This window comes from Fusarium odoratissimum (assembly GCF_000260195.1).
Source record: "Fusarium odoratissimum NRRL 54006 unplaced genomic scaffold supercont1.6, whole genome shotgun sequence".
NCBI classification, from domain to species: domain Eukaryota; kingdom Fungi; phylum Ascomycota; class Sordariomycetes; order Hypocreales; family Nectriaceae; genus Fusarium; species Fusarium odoratissimum.
In genome coordinates, this window is record NW_022158692.1 from 101976 (window position 1) to 123091 (window position 21116).

The 21116-nt window shown below is 44.6% G+C and overlaps 7 protein-coding genes across 7 annotated transcripts; 4 read left to right on the forward strand and 3 right to left on the reverse strand.

Moving 5' to 3' along the window:
- Positions 1-716: 716 nt before the first annotated feature.
- On the forward strand, positions 717-1578 carry FOIG_04625 (uncharacterized protein; the record flags this gene model as incomplete). Its single annotated transcript, XM_031202914.1, has 1 exon — positions 717-1578. The coding sequence occupies exon 1, from the start codon at positions 736-738 to the stop codon at positions 1576-1578; it is 843 nt and encodes a 280-aa protein (XP_031066493.1). The 5' UTR covers positions 717-735.
- A 312-nt stretch (positions 1579-1890) lies between these two features.
- FOIG_04626 (uncharacterized protein) lies at positions 1891-4257 on the reverse strand. Its single transcript, XM_031202915.1, has 2 exons — positions 2357-4257; positions 1891-2306 (listed from the first exon to the last, which is right to left on the reverse strand). Exon 1 carries the CDS (start codon positions 3706-3708, stop codon positions 2629-2631), a length of 1080 nt encoding a protein of 359 aa, XP_031066494.1. The 5' UTR covers positions 3709-4257; the 3' UTR covers positions 1891-2306; positions 2357-2628.
- Positions 4258-5882: 1625 nt separating this feature from the next.
- FOIG_04627 (uncharacterized protein) lies at positions 5883-8448 on the reverse strand (the record flags this gene model as incomplete). The annotated part of the gene is made up of 3 exons (XM_031202916.1): positions 5883-6344; positions 6377-6740; positions 6803-8448. The coding sequence occupies 3 exons, from the start codon at positions 8446-8448 to the stop codon at positions 5883-5885; spliced, it is 2472 nt and encodes an 823-aa protein (XP_031066495.1).
- Positions 8449-8547: 99 nt separating this feature from the next.
- On the forward strand, positions 8548-10014 carry FOIG_04628 (uncharacterized protein; the record flags this gene model as incomplete). Its single annotated transcript, XM_031202917.1, has 3 exons — positions 8548-8600; positions 9136-9537; positions 9603-10014. The coding sequence occupies 3 exons, from the start codon at positions 8548-8550 to the stop codon at positions 10012-10014; spliced, it is 867 nt and encodes a 288-aa protein (XP_031066496.1).
- A 1497-nt stretch (positions 10015-11511) lies between these two features.
- Positions 11512-11852, forward strand: FOIG_04629 (uncharacterized protein; the record flags this gene model as incomplete). Its single annotated transcript, XM_031202918.1, has 2 exons — positions 11512-11533; positions 11674-11852. 2 exons carry the CDS (start codon positions 11512-11514, stop codon positions 11850-11852), a joined length of 201 nt encoding a protein of 66 aa, XP_031066497.1.
- A 2011-nt stretch (positions 11853-13863) lies between these two features.
- FOIG_04630 (uncharacterized protein) lies at positions 13864-14229 on the reverse strand (the record flags this gene model as incomplete). Its single annotated transcript, XM_031202919.1, has 1 exon — positions 13864-14229. One exon carries the CDS (start codon positions 14227-14229, stop codon positions 13864-13866), a length of 366 nt encoding a protein of 121 aa, XP_031066498.1.
- Positions 14230-16756: 2527 nt separating this feature from the next.
- Positions 16757-18877, forward strand: FOIG_04631 (uncharacterized protein; the record flags this gene model as incomplete). The annotated part of the gene is made up of 1 exon (XM_031202920.1): positions 16757-18877. The coding sequence occupies one exon, from the start codon at positions 16757-16759 to the stop codon at positions 18875-18877; it is 2121 nt and encodes a 706-aa protein (XP_031066499.1).
- Positions 18878-21116: the final 2239 nt, after the last annotated feature.

Sequence of the window (21116 nt, forward strand, 5' to 3'; positions counted from 1 at the left end):
AGCCTATGCTAAGGAAAACCTTTATAAGAGAGTTAATCTTAACTATTTATGAAAATTTTAAATGCCTTAAGGTAGGCTATTTTTAGCCGAACACTATGTTGTTTCGCTGGCTTATCGTGTGCGTTAGGTGTAATTATATATATTTAAAATTGCTTTACGATATGATTCGAATGAAAATCCATTGAACGCTGGCTTCTCCGACGATTTCGTATATGTCTTACTACCCAATCCTGTTCATGGCCACGGCTCGAAGCAGAGAATTCAACTAGATTTCGCAACTGCTTAAGCTAAATCAGATGCGCTTTTCAAAAGCTTGCCAGTAACTTGGGACGAAACACTACTTGTATAACGAATGAGAGATTCGTAACGTTGCAAGCCATGGCCATTCGCGTGAGTGTCATTGGTTCATGCTTCTAAGCTAGCCCAAGTGGCTTTTCCTCATCGATACCCCGCCCCTTTGAGGATATGACGATATGCTCCTGAACATCGACAAACGGCATTCATGGTGAATTGTTATCACATTTGCTATGTCATAACTCATCTAGTTCACCCTCCTGGTTGAATGAAACGATACCGAGCGGGCGTTGTGGCCTAGCTCAACACTTCGCTTGGCAATTACCACCCTGTCTCGATGCTCATCCAATCCGGCTTGAGGGCAGCGCAGCCATCGATAGCACTCGGCACATTTGGCCCCAGGAACCATCCAAATACCTCACCTTTCTTTGGCACATCCTGATGACGATACCAAGAAGTAATAGTCCCCAGGCCCGAGAAGCCCCTCTCACTGGACCAAACGCCTTTGTCATTGCTTGTTTCTTGGCTGTTGCGATGTACAATTTCATCGAACTCAATTACTGTATCTTGATCACCTTCCAGAGATGGGGTGGGCTGTATTTCTGGAGCTTTGTCGCCGCCACATGGGGTATATTGCCATACACTATCGGTTTCACCCTCAAGAACTTTCGGCCGGAGACCAATCCGTACATATACGTCACACTGATAGTCGTGGGATGGTGGCCGATGGTAACGGGGCAGTCTTTGGTCCTATACTCGCGACTACACCTTGTCCTGCGGCATCCGAGGATTCTTCGGGCTGTTCTTATCGCAATCTATGTCGACGCGGTTATTTGTTACGTACCGACGACCATTCTGGTTTACGGCTCTAATTCATCTAACCCAGGCCCTTTCGTTAACCCATATTCAGTATGGGAAAAGGTCCAAGTGACAATCTTCTTCCTTCAAGAATTGGTCATATCGGGCCTTTATATTCTCGCAACAACAAAGTTCCTGCGAGTCACCGCTATCACCAGACGTGATGGGCATAGGGACGTGATGCGACATCTGATTGGCGTGAGCATTTTGATCGTTATCCTCGACATTACCATCCTTGCATTCGAGTATGCCAATCTCTACAGCCTCCAGACCAGCTACAAAGCTCTTGCATATAGCGTCAAACTCAAGCTGGAGTTCAGTATCCTGAACCGTTTGGTCGCTGTTATGCAAGGACGGAGAGGTAGCTCTTCCACCGGAGCCGCGAGAGCCAGTTCTTCTACTGGAGTTCCGAGTTCAAGTACATAATATGAATTTCTACTGTAATAACTGGTAACTTCGTACGGGGGTGATTCGAATCTTAGAAAAGACTAACATACTAACTTAAACTAGATACTAAACCTATAATAAACCTTATAAGCATGTGACATAAGTATATATTAGGGTCTTGAAGTTTGTGTTACTTATATATTAATAAACTTTTATTCCTTCTTGGTCTATTTCTTTAGTATGTTGTTAATCTTGCTATTGTACTGCAGTAGATTTTAGTACTTAGTATGTGCATGATCTTGAGGTTGAGAGAAGCGGGCACATCGTCTGAGGTTGACACTGCATGTCAAGTTCGTGATGGAGTTGCTCGCAACGATGGCAGTACATGATCGGAATAGCTTGAGCTTGGCCTGTATCATGATCAAGATGCATTTCACAATCGTTCAGCGGCGCAAGGTGAAACGGATTGATTCGAAGAGCTTGGATGACGGCTTTCGGCTCCATCACAATCACAAGACGTGGGTATTGATGGTATATAGCATCCGTAAATGCGATGTCGCGTGATGTATACACTTGAAGAGACATGGTCGTTGGACGACATGAATGGCGGTCACATTGGGTTGAGGCAAGGTAGTTCAAGAAATGGTGTGCGTTCAAATGCAGATACATGTCAAGATGGGACTGAAAGGGCTGTGAAAGCGAGAGCATTTGCTCGCAGGGATGGATTGATGCACTACGCTAAATATGTAAGATGGTGAGGGCGTGGTCTGTTCAAGGTGTCAGCATGACGAGGGCTGAGGAGAGGAAGCAGACGTACTGCCATACCCGAGACCATTGTCCATCCACGAGTCAAGTCACTTGGGATGGTGTCCGTCGCAGCGAGGAAGGCAAAGGCCAATGCCACTGCCACTGCACCAAAGGTGGCCCAAGATACTGCGAGGGTTTGATCTTGTTGCCGTCTGGGCGCACCGTCATTGGCACGCTGGTCTGTTGGGAGAGTATAGCCGCAACAAGGGCCAGTCAGGTTACCGAGACCGCTTGAACTCGACTGGTGTCATTGCTTCATATGTCTGATCCATCACCGAATCATCAATCATCCGGTGGCATGTCTCGAGATAGACTCGCCGTGATGTGATCCACAACTCTGAATTTGACTCTATTCGCCAACTCATCCTCATCAATCCGCAGCTTCATGGCATTGACCTCGCTAGTCAACTCGCCCATGTCCTGCCAGACTTCTGAGAACGTAACGTCCGTATGCTCCTCCAACTCTTTGACCCTCTCACTCGTCAATCCAGCCAACGACCCGAACTCTTCTTCCAAGTCTTGACGCTTCCTCTCTGACTCGATCAATCGCTCGCGCAGATCATTGATCTCTTGCTTGAGGTCCTTGTTCTCGTCCCGAAGCGCATACAGCTCTTCGCTATGCCGCGTCTGTATCATCTCGAGCTTCGCCCAGATCAACGCGATGTCATCATCTCGTTCTTCACGATCGTCTTTCCGCGGTCGCTTTCGATCATAAATTGGAGCGGGAGGTGGTGGAGGCTCAGTTTCATCGTAGGCGGGCGGCGGCAATTGTGTGGAAGATGGGAGGGTGACGACCTTACCCCCGGTGCCGCGAAACATGGTGGTGAGATCATCTTGGATGAAGAGGAACAGACCATCGCTAATGGCGTGACGGATCTGTTGGAGCTGCGCCTTGGACGTCGCTGAGTTTGCGATGTAGACGGAGAACACAGTGACGTTTGCAAGTTCACGAAGGGCATCGAGAACAGCACCCGATTGTGTCCGTTGGGGAGATAACGGTTCATCAGCGTCGACGGAGACGAGGAGTTTGGGGCGTTGGTTCAGTCGAAAGTCGAGGAGGAGGGTACTCGAGTGGAACTTGTCGCGCACTTCATCGGGAACTGATGGGGCCTCGATGAAGTCGAAGGAGGATATCGACGATGGAAGGACTCTAACAATCAAGAACGTGCCCGTCTTGATGCCCTTGAGCCGGATGGGGATGTTGAGGTCGAACAACGTTTCTTGACTGTCGAAGCGAGTCGTGATGGTGATGTCTCTGATCTGAGGATCTGGTCCGACCAAAAAACGCGTCTCATTGATCCATCGCCACGTAACAACAGCAGGCGTAATGTTATTCACATCGAGACTCGATAACGTCGCCATGTCCAATTCTAGCAGTTAGCGACAATCCAGAACAGCACTCACCTACACAACCAACACGCCAACCCCCAGAATCAGCGTTATCTGACAAGAAACTCGCTCCGTCTCCAGAACTGAGCTGCAAGCCGGAGCAAGTTCCCTTTACAGTCCACTCCGAAGAGAAAAAGACCAACAGATTATGTTGTACCAGAGCAAAGACCAGCTTCTCGCAAGCCGGGCAACTGTCGAGCTCCAGAGCTTGAGCTGCAAGACATCAACAGTCCCCTCCGCAGGCCCCGATCGTTCCAGCAAAGGAGGCGCGCTCGTTTGATGGGTACAATACGGAATTTTATACGGTCTGCAGCGCGATTTCACCGACTTTTCTCTTGAACGCGTTTCAGAGGCGGGCGGTGTCAGATTCGGCCGGTTCGTTGGGGGAACATTAAAATATAATTGAAGAGCTTCTCATGAAGGAGAAGATAATGGCGTTGAGGAGCCCCAATGGTCGAGGGTCAAGTTGTGATGATGGGACATTGTGAAAGGACTCGGTGAGTGCGTGAATGCGAAGCGATTAGGTAGAATGATAGACGAAGGGAATTAATGAGGGGGCAGGAGAATAGTTGATCCGCCAGACTTATGGGGCAATGTGGTTTTCAGCCAATCACCCATTAGAAAGTTTCATATGACAAGAATTGAATCTAGCCAATCAGGCTGTTTGATCCCTTGCCTACAGAGTGATAAAAACAAGCTTCAATTGGTGAAGCTCTCAACGGCGCCTTTAATACTACTGCATTTATGTTCCTATTGCTTTATTCCCCGAGTAAATACTATGGACTATTTCTGAAACTTCGCGATAATTAAAGGGCCAAGTAGATAAGCCTTTAAATATATTCCCGCGCTCCAAGCTCTGGCTCTCAATCTTGTTCCTTGATATAATTGCAAAAGAGCCTTGCGTGCCAAGGATTAACCGACCCTGAAGCGAATTAGCCATGGCAGTTGACACATACTCCGTACTAGTAGTGCCAATTGCAACGGTTTCTGGCACCAAATAAGCCGTGATGCAATATGAACTGCTCACGCCAAGCAACCATTAGCCTGCCGTACTGCTCAAGCTTAAGGCTGATATTAATTAAATCCTCTAATCCGAAACGGAGAGTGCGTTACTGGAACCAGTCTATAGGGCTGGTAAAGAGAACTATGCAGTGTATAATACACTCGCTATCGCAAGATTGGACCGGGACTGCTGGCTTGAAAGAAGGCCGCCAGTGTGTTAACTGCTTTAGAGCCTGTTTTCTCTCCAGCGCGTGACAAAGATCCCACCAGGTCGCAAACCATGCCCGTGGAGGCTAAAATGTTTATGGCTTCTCTTATCCAAGAATAACTGGTAAAGCCCGAGCGAACCTGTCTCTTAGCATAGCATTCATGTCTGGAGGCATTGTTGCTTTGCTTGCAGGAGATGGTTTGGGTGATGCGAATTGCCAACCGCCTCCTGTATACCTGGCCTTAAACAATGACCAACAATCCAAGACATTTTGTCGTGCAACCCCGACTTGGGAATCTCCGAAGATCTGCTTGACTCTTTGCCTTGTCATTTCGTCATTCTGTGAGCTCTGAGGATCCAGAAAGACTGTCATCTGTGCCGTTTCAAGTGATTTGATTTCAGGAACAGGATGGAAAATGCTCTCAGATGAGAATTTGATCACCGAGTACGCGGCAAGGCCCTCATTCGATGGCGCGCTTTTCTCTGGCTCGATCATAATACCCATTGCGAAAGTCTTGTTGGTAGAGTTACCGAGTGAACTGGGATTGATATCACCCTCGTCTGTCGGAATCAGGAAGAATCGAACGGGATTTCAATCACAATCAAGAGACCAAGGAAGAAGAAACTTGCATTTTTTCCACATCATTGAGGGAATTTTCTTGATTATTGGTGTGCATGAAAACGCAGGGTAGTTATTAGTATCAGTCTCTCTAACTGTGACCTTCAAAGTCGACGTTGTGACGGGGCTTGCAATTTGCATTGGGCTGATAAAGATGCTGTCGAAATTCTGTATTGCAGCAGGCTTGTTATTACAGGCCGCGTCCAAGATCGGGAACCTCGATTGAATGTTGAGCTGCAGCTGTGATGCTCGCACGACATGTTCCTCGAGGACTGGATCCTTCTTGACTAGATTTTTATCATTGGCGATTTCGCCTCTCTAGATGTTGAACAAATGGTCTTCTACTCTCACTGCCTCCTCATCGTTCTCGGCTTGCTTGATCATGGCCAAGAATTGTGAAGTGGTAAGTCTGGGCACGCCAGGAGAATCTGGGCCGAAGTGTACGGATATCTCAAGGAACCAGAAGTGCAAGTGGGCAACGCCAGCTATAGGTGGCCCATGTAGCTCCAGCATAGCACTGATCTCGACTTGTATCTCCACACTGAACCAGCGCCAGCCGATGACTGTGGAGGCATACACGCTAACACCAATCTCGCTCTGGAAGTGAAACGGGCGAAAGTACATGAGGAAGTTCGTGTAGGCGTTGAAAGTCGCCTTAGTTCGACCAGTGGAGAAGACTGCATCTAGCCGACCCCCTCTCATGCAAGCGGCGGGAGTGATGGCAAAGTAAGCCTCACCTGTGATGCTTAATTCGTTGTCATAGACCATGAAATTCCGAGTCTAGGGGGCGTTGGTGGGTAGTGGGCAGGAACCTGGAAGCTTGGATGGTAGCCACCGATAGACAACACCCAGTCGCCTTCATGTCCAGAACCCTCAAAGAAGTATGCTATACAGAATCCACCGGTGACGCTGCACGAAGGGCTGAGAATGTAGGACCGGGGCGTCAACTGTCCAGTCACTGTGAGAAGACCGTGGCCGGGATCAACAACGGCGATAAGATGCAGCTCGATGACAACAAAAGCCTTATCGCGGTCTACTCCTTTCGGGATTATAGCAGTGGCCTCCTCAATGAGACCAAACTTTGGGTCTGAAGAAGGGTCCAAGGCAAGAACGGCGAGTACGTCTAACACTTGCAAGGCCTTGATTGAGATTCCTGTAAGTAACAACATTAGTAATCTGCAGGCGCTATGTACCAAGGAACATACGCTGCACTGAGCACACATCAGAGAGGGGCGTACATGCCAGCCGCGAGCCACAGCGAATCTTTTTCGGGAGTGATGCACTGCATCCCAGGACCTGAGGTTAGCTCTACCAGTTGAAGCATAATGTCGCCCTTTGGCTCTGCGAGTCCTTTGTTCATGGCAACGAGAGAAAAGTTGGTGACATGGTCAACGTCGGGTAACGTAAGATGCGAATTGTACCCGAAGCCACCTGCAACGCCCTTGATCTCAGCGCAGCCAAACTCTACCAGGGGACCCTGTATGACCCCAAAAGCAAACAACGACTTGTACGTCCGAAGCTCCTCGTACGCACCCATGGCAATCGCAGACCAGGAACTGACCGTGATGGCGATTCCACCACGGTACTCGGCACCCTCTTGTTTGGCCGTCCTCGAAAATAAACCAGCCAGCCGGACCGGTGCGCGATCAAAGACGACGGCCATGCCATCCAGGCTGAAGTCAGGCTTTGCATTCATCAACTGCGATGGGTTCTTGACAATCGCAAAGTCTAAGCCAACCGCGAAGCCCAGAAGGGCAAGCCCAACGGGTCCAAGGGTAACCGAGCCGTCGATTGTACTCACAATCCTGCTGGCACTTGTGGCTTTGACACTGATACTGCGCACTGACAGCGGGCCGGAGGTCTTGGTCAGTGGCGCCACGACGGTGTCACCTTGCACAGCGGCTGGCTCTCCAGAGTCACTTGTCGCCGGAGGTAGATGGATCAGCTTGCCATCTCGATCATCTTGGGGTGATTGTTTGGACTTGCGGAAGGCATAGTCCAATACCAGAGTTGGGGCGCTGGATTCGTGCAGAAGTACTTGAAAATGGCAGCCGGATTGGAGGAGAACCGGAGGCTTTGAAATCTTCTCTGCGTCTGGCTGAGCCTTGACGTTTTTCTGGCAGAGTAATGGTGAGTGACCTGCAAAGGCCTTTTGGTTGAGGATGTCCAGCTCAGGTTGAGTCAACTCTGCGCTCACCCAAAGTACATCCAGCTCATCAAATGGCGGCTTGAAGTTTCCAACCACCATGACATCTGTAATTTCTGGAAAGCCGGTAATACCGAAGCGCAGTATACGAGTTGGTAGTTTCATAGTAGCCGTTGCCTCGAAGGTGTCGTATCGCTGGATTTGGGCAAAGGTGAACGAGAAGTCTCCCACATCCAGTTCCAGAGAGAAGACAGAGTATTTCAGTGTTTGGCCAGAAGCAGACATTTGTGTAACTGAGTAGCACTTGATACCACCTCTCACCTCATCGAGGGACAAGGCGAGGTTGGTGATGAACTCAGGGACACTGTGTAGGTCATCCAGAAGGCCACTCAAGAGAAATTTCATTGTCACTTCCGTCCCCTGAAGCTCGGCATCAGGTCTATCGGCCTCGAAAAACCACTCCTCTCCTTTCTTCTGCTTGTACTCCATCTGGAGTAGGATGGGGCCAAGTTTGATACTCCCTGATATCGAAAGCTCTGAGGGTTGCTGAGAAGTATAGAGGTATTCTACTTCAACCCTGGGGATAGCGAGCTGGGGCATAAAATCCGTCAGGCTGTAATTCGAACCGTCTTCTCGGAAGAAACTAAACTGACCAGCAAACTTTATATCCCTGGCTGAAGCTGTGATGCGCCACTGGCGTCCAATATCAGTCCTGTCGTATGACACCAAAACACGCATTACAATGGTATCATATGCGCCCTTGTCGTCTGGTGGCGTTTCGACCTTGGCCAATCCACGGAACTGGATAAATGTCTCTTTTGATGGTTGGTACTGCAAATGAAGATCCAAACTATCCAACCAGATTGCTGGTATGTCGGTACTGAGATCAGGTATATCGCACACGATTGAGCCCTTCAATGTGAAGGTGGGTGATCCATCTGTGATCGCTACACCAGCATAACCCCTTTTTATGACGCTGGGTATGCCCTTTGGAAATGTGATTGATTTCTCACTGTCAATCAAGCGTGATATGGATATCCCATCGACAGCATCCTCCAAGTCAAACTTGAGGTCGACAAAGTCTTCCTTGAACGGCTAGCTGGAATTGAGAGTGTGATGGTGTGATATGTTTAAAGAGTCTTATGCTATGTTACGATTCGTGCCCGTAACAGCGCTGTAAGGCTTCTATAAGGCAGCTGTAGCACACCTGTAATTGCTTGCATAGCGATTATAGCCCGATCTTTTGACCTGTGGTTTAACGGCTTGTGCAACCGTTATATGCTAAATGCAGGAATAGAAGTAGGAGTATTCTTACTATATTACTTCTTAGATCTTTTAGAATTTACTTAATATAAAAACTAAAAAAGCAGTAACTTATTTAAGAAGTTAAGAATCTAATATTAAAATTGAATCCTCTGTAACCAGATCAACTTCTTCAACCGAGGTCTTGTCGTCTGTCGGCTCTGCCACTACCGGACTCGAAGAAACTACTTCTGGCTTGACAGTCACTGAGACTCAGACCACCGTTGAATCCGCTGCGGCGCTAGAGACTTCTACAACCGAGGCTTCCACGTTGATCAGCTCTTTTACCACCAAACTCGCGACAACGACTTATGTCACTTCCCAAGAGACTGAGACCTCCACAGCTGTCGACGAAGCCACAAGCACCACAATCGGAGCAACCACAACGACCGCTGAGCCTCCTGTTCAGACTGCCAACCTCGTTCAGAATGGTGGTTTCGAAAATTCTTCCATCGAGCCATGGGAGGCCTCAGGAGCCACTCCGACTGTCGAAGCATTATTTTGCCCCGAGGGGACACGTTGTCTGTGCGTATTCTAAAAAAAAGAAAATCACGGAAAACGCTGTCTAGTTGTGTACTAACATCCCACAGGAGGTTCACTGGATCCTACGATTGCAATACCGCCACAATATGCCAGCGCGTCCAAGTTGAGCAGGGCTTTGAGTACACTTTTAAGGCAAATGTTAATCAGAACTGTATCAAATCCTTTGGTTCAGCCATACTCTCATGCGACGACAACGTCAACACGGTTAAACTACTTATTGATGGGGTATTCGACTCTGGAGATCAAGGAATTATCGGAGATTCTAATTATCACGAGTTCTCAAACACTTTCTCATATGTCGGCCCAAGCATTGACTCGACCGATCTTTGCATCATTTTCAAGGTAAACCAGGGCGTTTATTACAGCCACTACCTTGATGGCATTTCCTTGACCCGTGGGAAAGCCGTGCCTATCCCTGCTGAAATAAGGTCTTTCATGGAGACATTGAACCTTGGTTGATATTTCAAGGATGGATCATATCAAATAGGTGCGATTGGTCCGCTTATTCACTAGTCAGCCAAGCTCCCTTATTATATAAGGCAGCTCGCACCTCCCCTTTTTACTACAATTCAAGGCTCTTTTAACCCTCTCTTAAGCGCTCCTCTGCTGTGTGTGTCACAGATCAGTACGCATCATGAGAGATTTGAGGTTGGACGGCATCACATTATGCTTGATATTAGTAGATTACACTTCTTGTCAGTTCTGCTGGCTCTACTATTTACAGTTACAACAAATAGATTTGATGATAAATAAATTTCTTCAAAAGATGGAAATCAAATCTACTCATACAGCACTATTATTTCCGTCGTCAAAGCCCTAGAGCACAATTGCATGAAACCTAACCTCCCAGGGAAGCAGCTTGTATGATTCATCAAAGGAGTGACCTCCAAGACCGATGCATTCATGGAAGATGTCGAAGTCGCCACTGTCACATATATCACAATTACTAAAGCCTCTCCCATAAATATCTATCGCGCATGAATGGCAGCAACCTTCTGTAAGCCTGAATGCACCCTTTCCACCAAGGAAACAGATAACCTTATCGTGACCATCCTTTCTCGCCTATTCCATAGCTATTCTTCCCAAATTATCGCTAGACTTGGCATCGACGGCCCCTATACTAAGAAAAGCTCTGAAGACAGAAACTTGACCATGTCTTGCAGCAATAGATGGAGTAGTTGAGCCCCAACGGTCGGAGTTATCACCAGTTTCGTGATTTGATTGCAACTGTGTTGCAATATGGCCTTTGTTGTTCCAGATACATTCATTCTTGTTCGCTTTGCCAATTCTCATCGGTTTCCTAGTGCATACTCCTCGCGAATATTGTACGTATCTATGTATATAAGCGAAGTATGGGAACTACTAACTTTAAGTCATAGCCCATTTGCCTTTTGAACGAACTTTCGGGCTCGAATACAGCGAATATCTAAGCAAGGATGGGCTGGCTAGAGTACATAAGCACTGGCCAGAGTTCAAAATTGTGAGTCGTCGATCAGGATCTCGCTGCGCTTCGGTATAGCGAGAGATCAAGAACATCTGGCTTCCAACGACTGTAGTGTCAGGAACTTGGGATGAATCAGTAACAATCTATACTTTGGATATAATCAAAGACGACCAACCTATGCAGACTACTTTCAGGCATGTTTTGATAGCAACTGGCACAGGGTGACGAACTCCTGTCATGCCTGACATATCAAACAGAGTGAGCAGTGGCTCTTTTCCAAGCAAGACGATACTCCGGAGGGATTTGCCGATAAGACGGGATAGGAAGACTTTAAAGCCGGTTTAATGCACTCTACTAGTTACTAAATCGCGCAAAGATGGTCTCGAAAGTCAGTTATTGTAGTTGGAACTGGGAAAACAGGTAATCAACTACATGAATTTGCTATCTGTCTGACTATCTTGGCAGCACATTATGTCGCACATGACATGAATAAAGCAGGTAAACAAGTAAGAATGATTCAGAGGAGCCGTACTTGTAAGATCCTCTTACTGAACGAGGTGATATATTACTGACTGTGCCTTCATTTAGTTGTACTTCCGGCCGAGTTCATCAAGAAGCGTTATGACAGTACGTCCAGATATCTATCTCTACCATACATGTATTGATCCCCAAAGATTTGTATAACGATAAAACTATTACCGAGAGTAGCGCCCGTGCCATGCTCAGCTATCTAGTGTCGATCGCTCGTCAATTGTCAACCAAGACATTTCAAGCCATGGCCCGCCAACAGCTAGAAAGATATGCAGCTCTCGAACGAGCCGGCTTCAAGGTCGATCCGTTTGGGGATATCTAAGAGGCTATCAATATCCGTCTGGGTGGCCACTGCATCGATATCGGAACTTCGGCCAAGATTGGGAAAAACTTGGTATGAGTAAAATAAAGCTGCCAGAAGGGACAGTAACGCTGACTTGCCTTTTTTCCATATCAAGGTCAAATCAGATACCGCTGCTGAGAGGTATACTGAGAACGGACTCGTCTTCTCAGACGGGACTGAACTCAAAGATAATTTTATTATTCTTGCAACTGCTTTCGTAGGTAATCTTCGTCATCACGTTAAAACTATATTCGAGCCAGCAGTGTCAAAGAAAGCTGGAGACTGCTTCGGGCTAAACAACGAAGGCAAGGTTCTTAGGGCTCTCAAACCACTTCAGCGTGAATGCCTTCGTTTAATCTGTTCTTGGCGTATACTTACTTGGGTCACTTAGCTTGGTGTAAATAGTGCCGGGATTGTGGTATATCAGTGGTGGTCTTAGGCATGCTCGGTACTATTATCGTTTCATTTCCTTGTCTATTAGATCGGACATTCTTGGCAACCGGCTCCCTTCTTTTCAAAATCATATCTTTGCAGCTGAGTGAGCATTACGTAGTTTAGACAGCGAAGGGTTATGTGAGTAGAGATTTAGGGTCCTGTTTTTCCACTTAGGCAGCTCCTTTGAAATATTAATGCCACAATGTCTAATAGCTTTATCCAAGCTAGATTAAAACTTCCTACTTAACCGTAAGTACTCTATCTACTGTTAGTGTTGATCCTGTCACCCAATCGCTTTGCGGTCCAGCAAGCGCGTAGCATCTGAGACATCCTGCGTGAGAGCCAAGACGGGGCCATGAAGTGCCGTCATCAAGAAACTTGTTAAGAGACGGACCCTCAATAAACGGCCTAACCATGGCAGTGACCAGCAAGCCTGGACATAGGGCGTCGATGTTGATGCGCGAAGAACCAAAGTCACCTGCAAGCTGCCGTGTAAGATTCACCACCGCAGCCTTGGAAGCACAATATGGAGGCTCTCTTGCGAGGAACTACTTGATAGGCGCCAACGGCCTAATGCAGCGGATACGATCGGGATTCCGCCGGTCATTTTATTACTCGACGAACCCAAGAAAGCGGCCGTCGATGGAGCACTTTGCGCCTGATCAAAACTGACTAATCTCCAGGTTCTTACTGCCATCCGACCGAAGATTACGTTTGTGACATCATGGACCATCGCCAAGCTCTACACCTGCCTGAACCTTGAGTCTGAAATCGACAGTAAAACCAGTGAAAAAATATTTATGTAAACAGTGTAATAAGTTAGTGGGCATTCGGCCTGCCAAGGATGGGGGAAACATCTTCTTTATGCTCTTGGATTGAGGCCACTTGCTCAGTTGGATCTTAAGGTTCAAGGCAGCAGCTGTGTGATCTGCTGAGACTTAACATTAAGGTTATCGTGTTTTTTTTTTTGGCGTAGTGTATGACGCCTTATATTGTGTTGTGTTGAAAACAAACATCTTATTTTGTTATCTTGCTTTAAGGCCTTTGGCTTCACATTATGCGTTGCTAGATGGGCATATTGACTTTTAAGTAATAAGTTAGTTTATCAAAGAAGTGTTAAGATACTATAATTTATTATCTTTTTAAAACAAATATATCTATTAATAAGTATTCTCTATTACTGTATAGTACAAGCACTATAGTAGGTATTGCCTTCACTAAACTCCTTTTCTATCACGCCGACATACTCCTTTTGGGTAAGAACACCACGCCATACAACTCGGAAACGTCCTACCTGGGTCTGATTGCAGTAAGCATCACCGTTACTAAAGATAGGAAACTCTCTCAAGGGCCCGTTCTCTCCTGGAAAGACTTTTTTATCATCTTTTCCTTTGTTGCCAAAGTATTTGGGATATTCAGGACAATGACATCCGCTGGTTTTGCAGTCGCGTCCCTTGTCGTAAGCATTTTGGATTGCGGCTTGAGTAAACGCCTGGGTATTTCGTGGACCTAATTCTGCGTTAGTCTGGGAAGACCAGAACTGAAAAATGACACACTAACAATCAACTCCGTTGCCTGGGATTTCCATGGGCGACATATCGTCCCAGGATTCCTGTACTCTGGCAAAACCTTCGCCGATAGAACTACCATCAGCCAGCGAGGCGGGGTGTTCATTAGAAGCAGTCTCTATTCCCTGCTGGCTACAGATACTGCCCGGGTACAGACCAACAGTGGAAGCGGCAAAGAAGAGAACTGTAGCAACAATAGCGGCGCAGAGGAGCCACTTGGGTTGCCATTGACGGCGTTGACCTGGACTATGCCATGGTAGAATGAATCCGGTTGCAGTAGAATAATCTTTGGCATCATCATCCCCGGCACAAGGGACGAAGACAGCATAAGTAGTATGGGGATTTTCATCCATGATATTAAAAATGTCCAAGATTTACGACCCTGTGAGAATTTGATTACTGTTGAAGGAAGATGAGATGATGGTAGGGAATAGAGAATAATAAGAATTACATCGCTTATTTATACGTTCTCAGAGTGCTACTGTAAGGATTTCTTTCCATTTTTTCCTCTTATAATAACAGTCGGACTTACGCGACCAGTGAGCCGAATCACATACTTCATATCAGCCACATCCTCAGCTTAGGGTTTCTTAATATATGACTAGTTTCAGCCATAGCACCAACATTGGATGATCAAGTTTGCTGCCATGATACGCCGAGAGCTACCAATACCTCGATCAACACCAGGACAGGGCTGACTGCTAACGCTCAATCTGTGGCGGACCCAGTCGTTAGACCCATGGCTATCAGTTATTTTGGGGTTAGGCTTAGGATTCCAAGTTACTAAGTTAGACACCAGTTTAAGCGCCGATGCTAGCGAATATGCATAGGGGTTACAAGATGGCTTGCATTTTTTGCCAAGGATGAATCAATATATGCTAAACCATAATAATGATAACGGGATGAGAAACTTTGTATTGCTGGGATGAGAAAAATGGGGTGATTGTGATCTAAGAGATGTCAGAACAAGAGCCGTTTCCGGACATGCTCCCAACCCCCATTTTCTGTAGCGTCGCCCCTAGCATTCCCCTCACCTGCATAATCACATCCTATCTAAATAAGCTTGTTCACACTGAAGGGCAGTGGTGAGCTGTACTGAGACATATCCATCTGTCAGGGAGCTGCTGAGACTGAATTATCACACTCCACCAGTCCAACCTACCCCACCGATTAGGCAAATACTGACACGGGGTACTAGCTGTGTCGCCAAAAGACGAATCTATCTGCGTGTTGAACTAGATATGGAAAATGTTTCACAGGGTGTTTGAGTAGTTCATTTCTTGTGGCTGGCTGATATGATGTGATTGAGACTTGCTGTCGGTTAAGAGATGAACTTTCTTATGGTCACCTTGCACGTGGCTTGGCAAACAGAGCTGAAAGATGGAAACGGAAATATTGCCACCAGAAGCCCGAGATAGCTTAGGCCGTCGGATACAGATGTTGCAATTCCGGGCGGCATTCTAGTACGTTTAGAGAGTAACTATGCCTTGGAGTTCGATTGTGGCTGGCTGATAAGAGCCATTAAATGTAAGACATTGTGATTATCATTCGAAGAACACCCTAGCAGATAGAAGATTCATCGTTAAGCAGGTCACTATAATCAATTATTCACAACAAACATGAACTTTTGCTGTGGCTGGCTGGAAAGAGCCGGAAAGTGAAGCGTTGCATAACTGTATACCCGAAAGGTTCTCGACAAATGACCTCTGACGTTCATTCAGGCAAATATAGCTGTCCACTCGGTAGATTACAGCCGCTACTTTATGTCTAGACTTTATCTGAGTATTATATTATAATTGTCTTTTATAAGAGAAACTTAAGGTAGTATTTATACCTCATCTTGAGTCTCTTTATATAGCCCTAGGGCTATAGAATAAGATCTAATAATTATTATAGTAGCTTCTTAGGTAGAAAGCTATATTATAGAAAAGAATACTATATTCTTATCACCTGTATTAGCTGCCTGAAGGATAACCTTAAGGCTTGCAGTCCCTCCGCCCTGCTCTGTCAATGCTGGCAAGTTTTCGCATGTTAAGATCTGATCTTGCTTAGATGTGCCTAGGCACATTTCATCCTAGGCACCACTTGGCGGCTTCTAACAAAAAAGGTTGAGGATCCTTACGCGAAGCCTTATCAATCAGTGAATGTGATAAAACTCACTACCCTAGACCTGCCCAGAGCCCGGGCAAGAAAAATATCACATATGTCCCGTCTTCAGCTATCGACTTCACGGGTTGGTAGACTGCTAGAAATAACGTTCCAACGGCTGATGAGGTTCTCTCGATGTTATGTGATAACGAAAAAATGGTCTTTGCAAGTATAGCTATCACGACCTCACTGGTGATTGAAAAACACACAGAATTGAAGATAATACTAAAAGGAAAGGGTCTAGCAACAGAAAACGACAAGAGGCAGCTTGTCAAGCGATTAATGGAGTTCAAATCTCGATCTGTCACCCAAGAATGAATAGTAGTTGGGGGATCTAGCTCTAGTCAACTGATCAATTGAAAATAGCGTAACCCTCGCTTTCCATCGCTCGCCATAACTTCAAAAATGTGATGTGTTGAGATGTGTGGCTGCCGCCGGCGGCAAAGGTGGTCAGAAGTGCGGACGATTTGATTGTGTTAGGCATAGTACGTGCATGAAATCTCACCTTACCCCTCTTTTCCAAGGCGCTACGGATTACCAATTTGCAGAGATCGTATGGTATTGTGCATAGGCATTGGTCACGTTTTCCAGGATTATATGCTGTGGCGCTCAGCTGACAGCCACGGAGCATAAGTAACAACTGCTGAATAGATGACTGCCAGGTTCTTTCTCGCATGTCCTGTTCTTCCTACAACACTTTTACTGCCTTTGCAATACCATTTCGTTCCAAAAATGCCTACTAACAAGCTTGCTCGTTCTAGCAAAGACAGAGCTGAATTGGTCGCACGATTGAACAGGTTGAACAGCGCTGAGATTCAGCTTTTTTCCAATCAGGCCCTGGCTGAGATTGGGCGTCGAATGGAGGCTCTCTTGAACCAAGCCGTGCAAGACTATCAGTATAAAAGACTGAGGATTGGCGAGATTCGGCTTTTGACCCTGATGCCGGACGAAGAGAACCACTGGCTACGCTGCCGACTCACTCATGTTCACCTTCATGTGGAGGAAAATCGACTACCCAGCTTTAAGGCCTTATCATACTGCTGGGGTCCGGAAGATCCCAAGTATCCAATCGAGATATTCCATGAGTCTAAATGCGAAAAAAGGTTGCATGGTCGCAAGCTGTCAATCAGTGAGAATCTCAATCGTGCTCTCAAGCAGCTTCGGTCTGAGATTGAAGAGGTTGTGATCTGGGCAGACCAGATCTGCATCAACCAGAACGATGATGACGAAAAGACGAGCCAGGTCATGCTGATGCGAGACATTTATCAGAAGGCTTCGAGCACGGTGATCTGGTTGGGTCCGGCCGCTGATAACAGTGCTGAGGCACTTAATCTGATCCCAAAGCTGTTGCAAGCACGCGAGAGAGATGAGCAAGAAGGCATCCAGACAAACCTTCTTGCCACGGGCGGGGAAAGGAGGGGATTGCCAGCTCCGCATTCCCAAGTCTGGTATGATCTCTTCGCGGTCCTCAAGAGGGACTGGTTCTACCGTGCTTGGATCGTGCAGGAAGTATCCGTTTCTCCTCATGCGACCGTTCTGTGTGGTGACATGGAATTGTCTTGGTCTGATATTGTTAAGGCAATTCAGTACCTCGCTGATGCCGTACTCGGACTTACTCTCGGGTTGCAAGCATTTAACCAGCTACACAACTTGGACTATCTGAGACGGTGCTACCTACAGGGCCAGACGATCGACCCGCTCCAGCTGCTGGTGCAGACCCGAAGAGCACGAGCGAAACAAGCCGAAGACCATATTTTCGCCTTCCACGGCTTCTATCGCAATGCAGAGAGCTTTGAATTCAACCTCACATTGCCGAAATATCCAGTGGATTACGACGTGGTCTATGTCCAGACGGCGAACAAAATGTTGAGGCACTATCAAACCTTGGACATCCTCAGCGTACACCATATTGGTATGTACATCCCACCACCAGACTCCCGGCCGCTACCTTCTTGGGTTCCAGACTGGAGTGAAGGCGACACGTGTGAAGCCTTCATCTGGCGGAACATCCATCCTGAATTTACGCAGGAGCAGCGGGCGCGCTATCGAGCATCCGGAAGTTCTCGTTACCATGAATTCAGGAGGGATGACGATCGCATTCTTAAGGTCGAAGGCTGGAAGGTGGATGAAGTGCTGTGTACCGGTCTGGTAATGAATCCTCGATATGATCACGGGGTCATCGACGACATCACCGCACAAATGTCAGACATCCTAAATACCCAAGAGACTTGCATGTCATGGGACGTTGTGGCCAGATGGCACATCTCCCAAGCGTACGTGACTGGTGAACCTCCTTGGGCTGCGTACAAAGCGACACTCCTTGGTGGCTGTTTTTTCGAGGATGAAGACGATAACCTGACAGTCATGTTCTGGTTGTGGAGGATATCATTGGTCCCATTCAAAATACTTCATTTTCTCCGGCTCAACAGAGTCTGGGTCTTGAAGACCATTTTTTACTGCGTGGCTGCCAGTACTTGGTTCATGCAACCAGTCTTTTGGTTCATTCCGTTTCCTGGACAGCTCATAGACAGCCTGCTTCCTGCGCTGCAAGTCTTTCCTAAGCTAGCAAGTCTCATAGTGCGTAGGCGAGTGATTCGCACAGATCAGGGACTGATCGGTCTTGCACCTGCACAAACTCTTCCAGGTGATATTATTGCTCTCTGTCGAGGTGGAAAACTACCCTTAATACTTCGTCCTTCGGGGGAAGGGTGGCAACTGGTTGGGGACGCTTATATCCATGGCCTTGTGGATGGCTTACTGTGGGAGATGCTGGAGGAATTAAGTGAGCGAGAGGGTCCACTGTGGGATCTATATTCCAACCATGTTGTGAAACAAGATTTTAAGATTATGTAGTATTGACTTAGCTTTCCGTACTCTTTTATTCCTAATTATCTTATGCTTTTAATTATTATATACTTCTATTTACTTTATATTTATCTAATAATTAATTATTTTATTTCATAATTATATAACGTGGTTAATAAGTAAGTGGGTCATCCAAGTAAGTAGGTCAAAAATCCCTCACCTTATAACATTTCTATTTAATCAGATAATTATTAATAACTCAATATATCACAGTCTTTAAATAAAGCTAGAATACTTCTTGCCCTTTAGGCCCTTTAAAATAACCTAAAACTAAGTCTATAACAGGCTGCAACTAACTATAAGGTGCCCTTTAAGACCTTACATCGCCGCCATTATGGCATTCAGTTAGAATATAATTCTATCCTAAAATCGCAAAGACTATCTAATCTAAAGGAGCAGATAATAATCTAATTTATCCTTAACCTAGATTTATAAGGATTTCCCTTATAACTACATTTTATAAAAGAAATAGCTAATTCTCTGCTTACTAACTGTAATATATTACCTATTAGTAAGTATTAGGCTTATAACTTTATAAAGTAATAACTAGAGCTAAAAATATATTTATTTTAGAGATATAACTATTAGAGAGTTAAATATAAAGATCTAATTATTATTTGCAGCTAGTTTTAGCTTATATAGAATATAATTACAAAGTATAATATCTAATTAAATAATATCTAGAATTTTAATAAGACTAGCTTTATAATAGGCCTTATTATAGCCAGAATAGCTATTATAGGTTTAGAAATATAAGAAAGGCTAAAATTAGTATAGCCTAGAAACCAAGAATAAATTACTATAATCTAGGCAATTAATATAAAAGGTTAATTAATTATACTATTTATTATTAATATAGGCTAATATTACCTTATTAATTAATACTAAGAATATAACCTCTTAGGCAATTAGGTTATTATAATAAGCTAAAATAAGTAAATAAATAATAAGCTAGGTCTTAAGTAACTAAAACACTTTAATAAATCTATAATTAACTAATTAACTAGTCCTTATTATCTCTTAATCCTTAATAATTATAAAAGCTACTACTTAGCCAATTTTAAGAGATATTACTAGGATTATAAGATTATTACACTCTATATACCTACTTATACATCTTATCTACTTTAGCCTCTTAATATTAGGTGCTTTATAATACTAAAAAAGGCTTATAATTAAGAAATAAAGCATCTAATTAAATACTTTATAACTTATATTTCTAAGACTAAGTTCTTTTCTGCCTTTTATATTATATTTAAAGCTACTTTTATAGAAAGTAATATCCAGGGGGGTTTTAGAGGAGCTAGGCTTACTCCTCTTAACCTAGAAATTATAATCTTAAAGCTTAATATATAGCTATAAACCCTAATGCCTCCCAAGGAGGCTACTTAACTATTAACACCATAGGCTTTAAAGACCCTAAAGATAATTATTAAGGCCTAATCTTAGTCTAAATACCTTAAAAGGCGAATTAGAAGGCATTATAATAGCTCCCTAGAGTCTATTATTAAAGCTTTAAAGTCAGCTACTAAGGTAATAAAGGCAGTTATATATAAGGTTACCTTATTAAGGGCTAAGCTTTATAATCTTTAAGATATAAATAAGATACTAAGCCGGCGCCATAAGGCAAAAAGGACTAGATTACAGAAAGGAGGGACTATAACTATATAGGAAGTATTATAAGTAATTAATTAGATAGATATTAATATATAGGTAGTAGCCAAATTATTAAAAAGTAGTAGTTAAGGAAGGTTAAAGCAACCAGGTAATTAGTGCTATAATATATATAATAAGGGCAGTTATAATACTAAGACTAATTAAGTAGTTCTTAAGTCATCTAGGGAGGAATTTAGTAAGTAAAAGCTAGCCTTTTTAAACTATAGCTTAAGCTTTTAAGCTATAGGTTAAAAAGGTTAAAGAAAGTAACCTACTTACTTAGATAACCTACTTACTTATTAACTATATTACCTTTTTTAATAGCTTAAGATACTTAATATTAAAAGGCTAAAGTAAGTAAAATATATAAGTAGGTATATAAAGAATAATAAGTTAATCTTATTTTTCTTATAATATCTTTTAAAATTAATTAAGTAATAGCTTTTATAGCTATTAAGAATTAGAAGATAATAAGAATTAATTAATTATTTAATAATAAACTAATTAAAGTACTCCAACTACTTAATATAATGGGTTGGTTCCCAACTGTAGATAAACTAAGCCGTGCTAG

Excerpts from the sequence above, each read along its gene's own strand:
- FOIG_04626 (XM_031202915.1), bottom strand. The coding sequence starts at position 3,708 with ATGGCGACGTTATCGAGTCTCGATGTGAATAACATTACGCCTGCTGTT.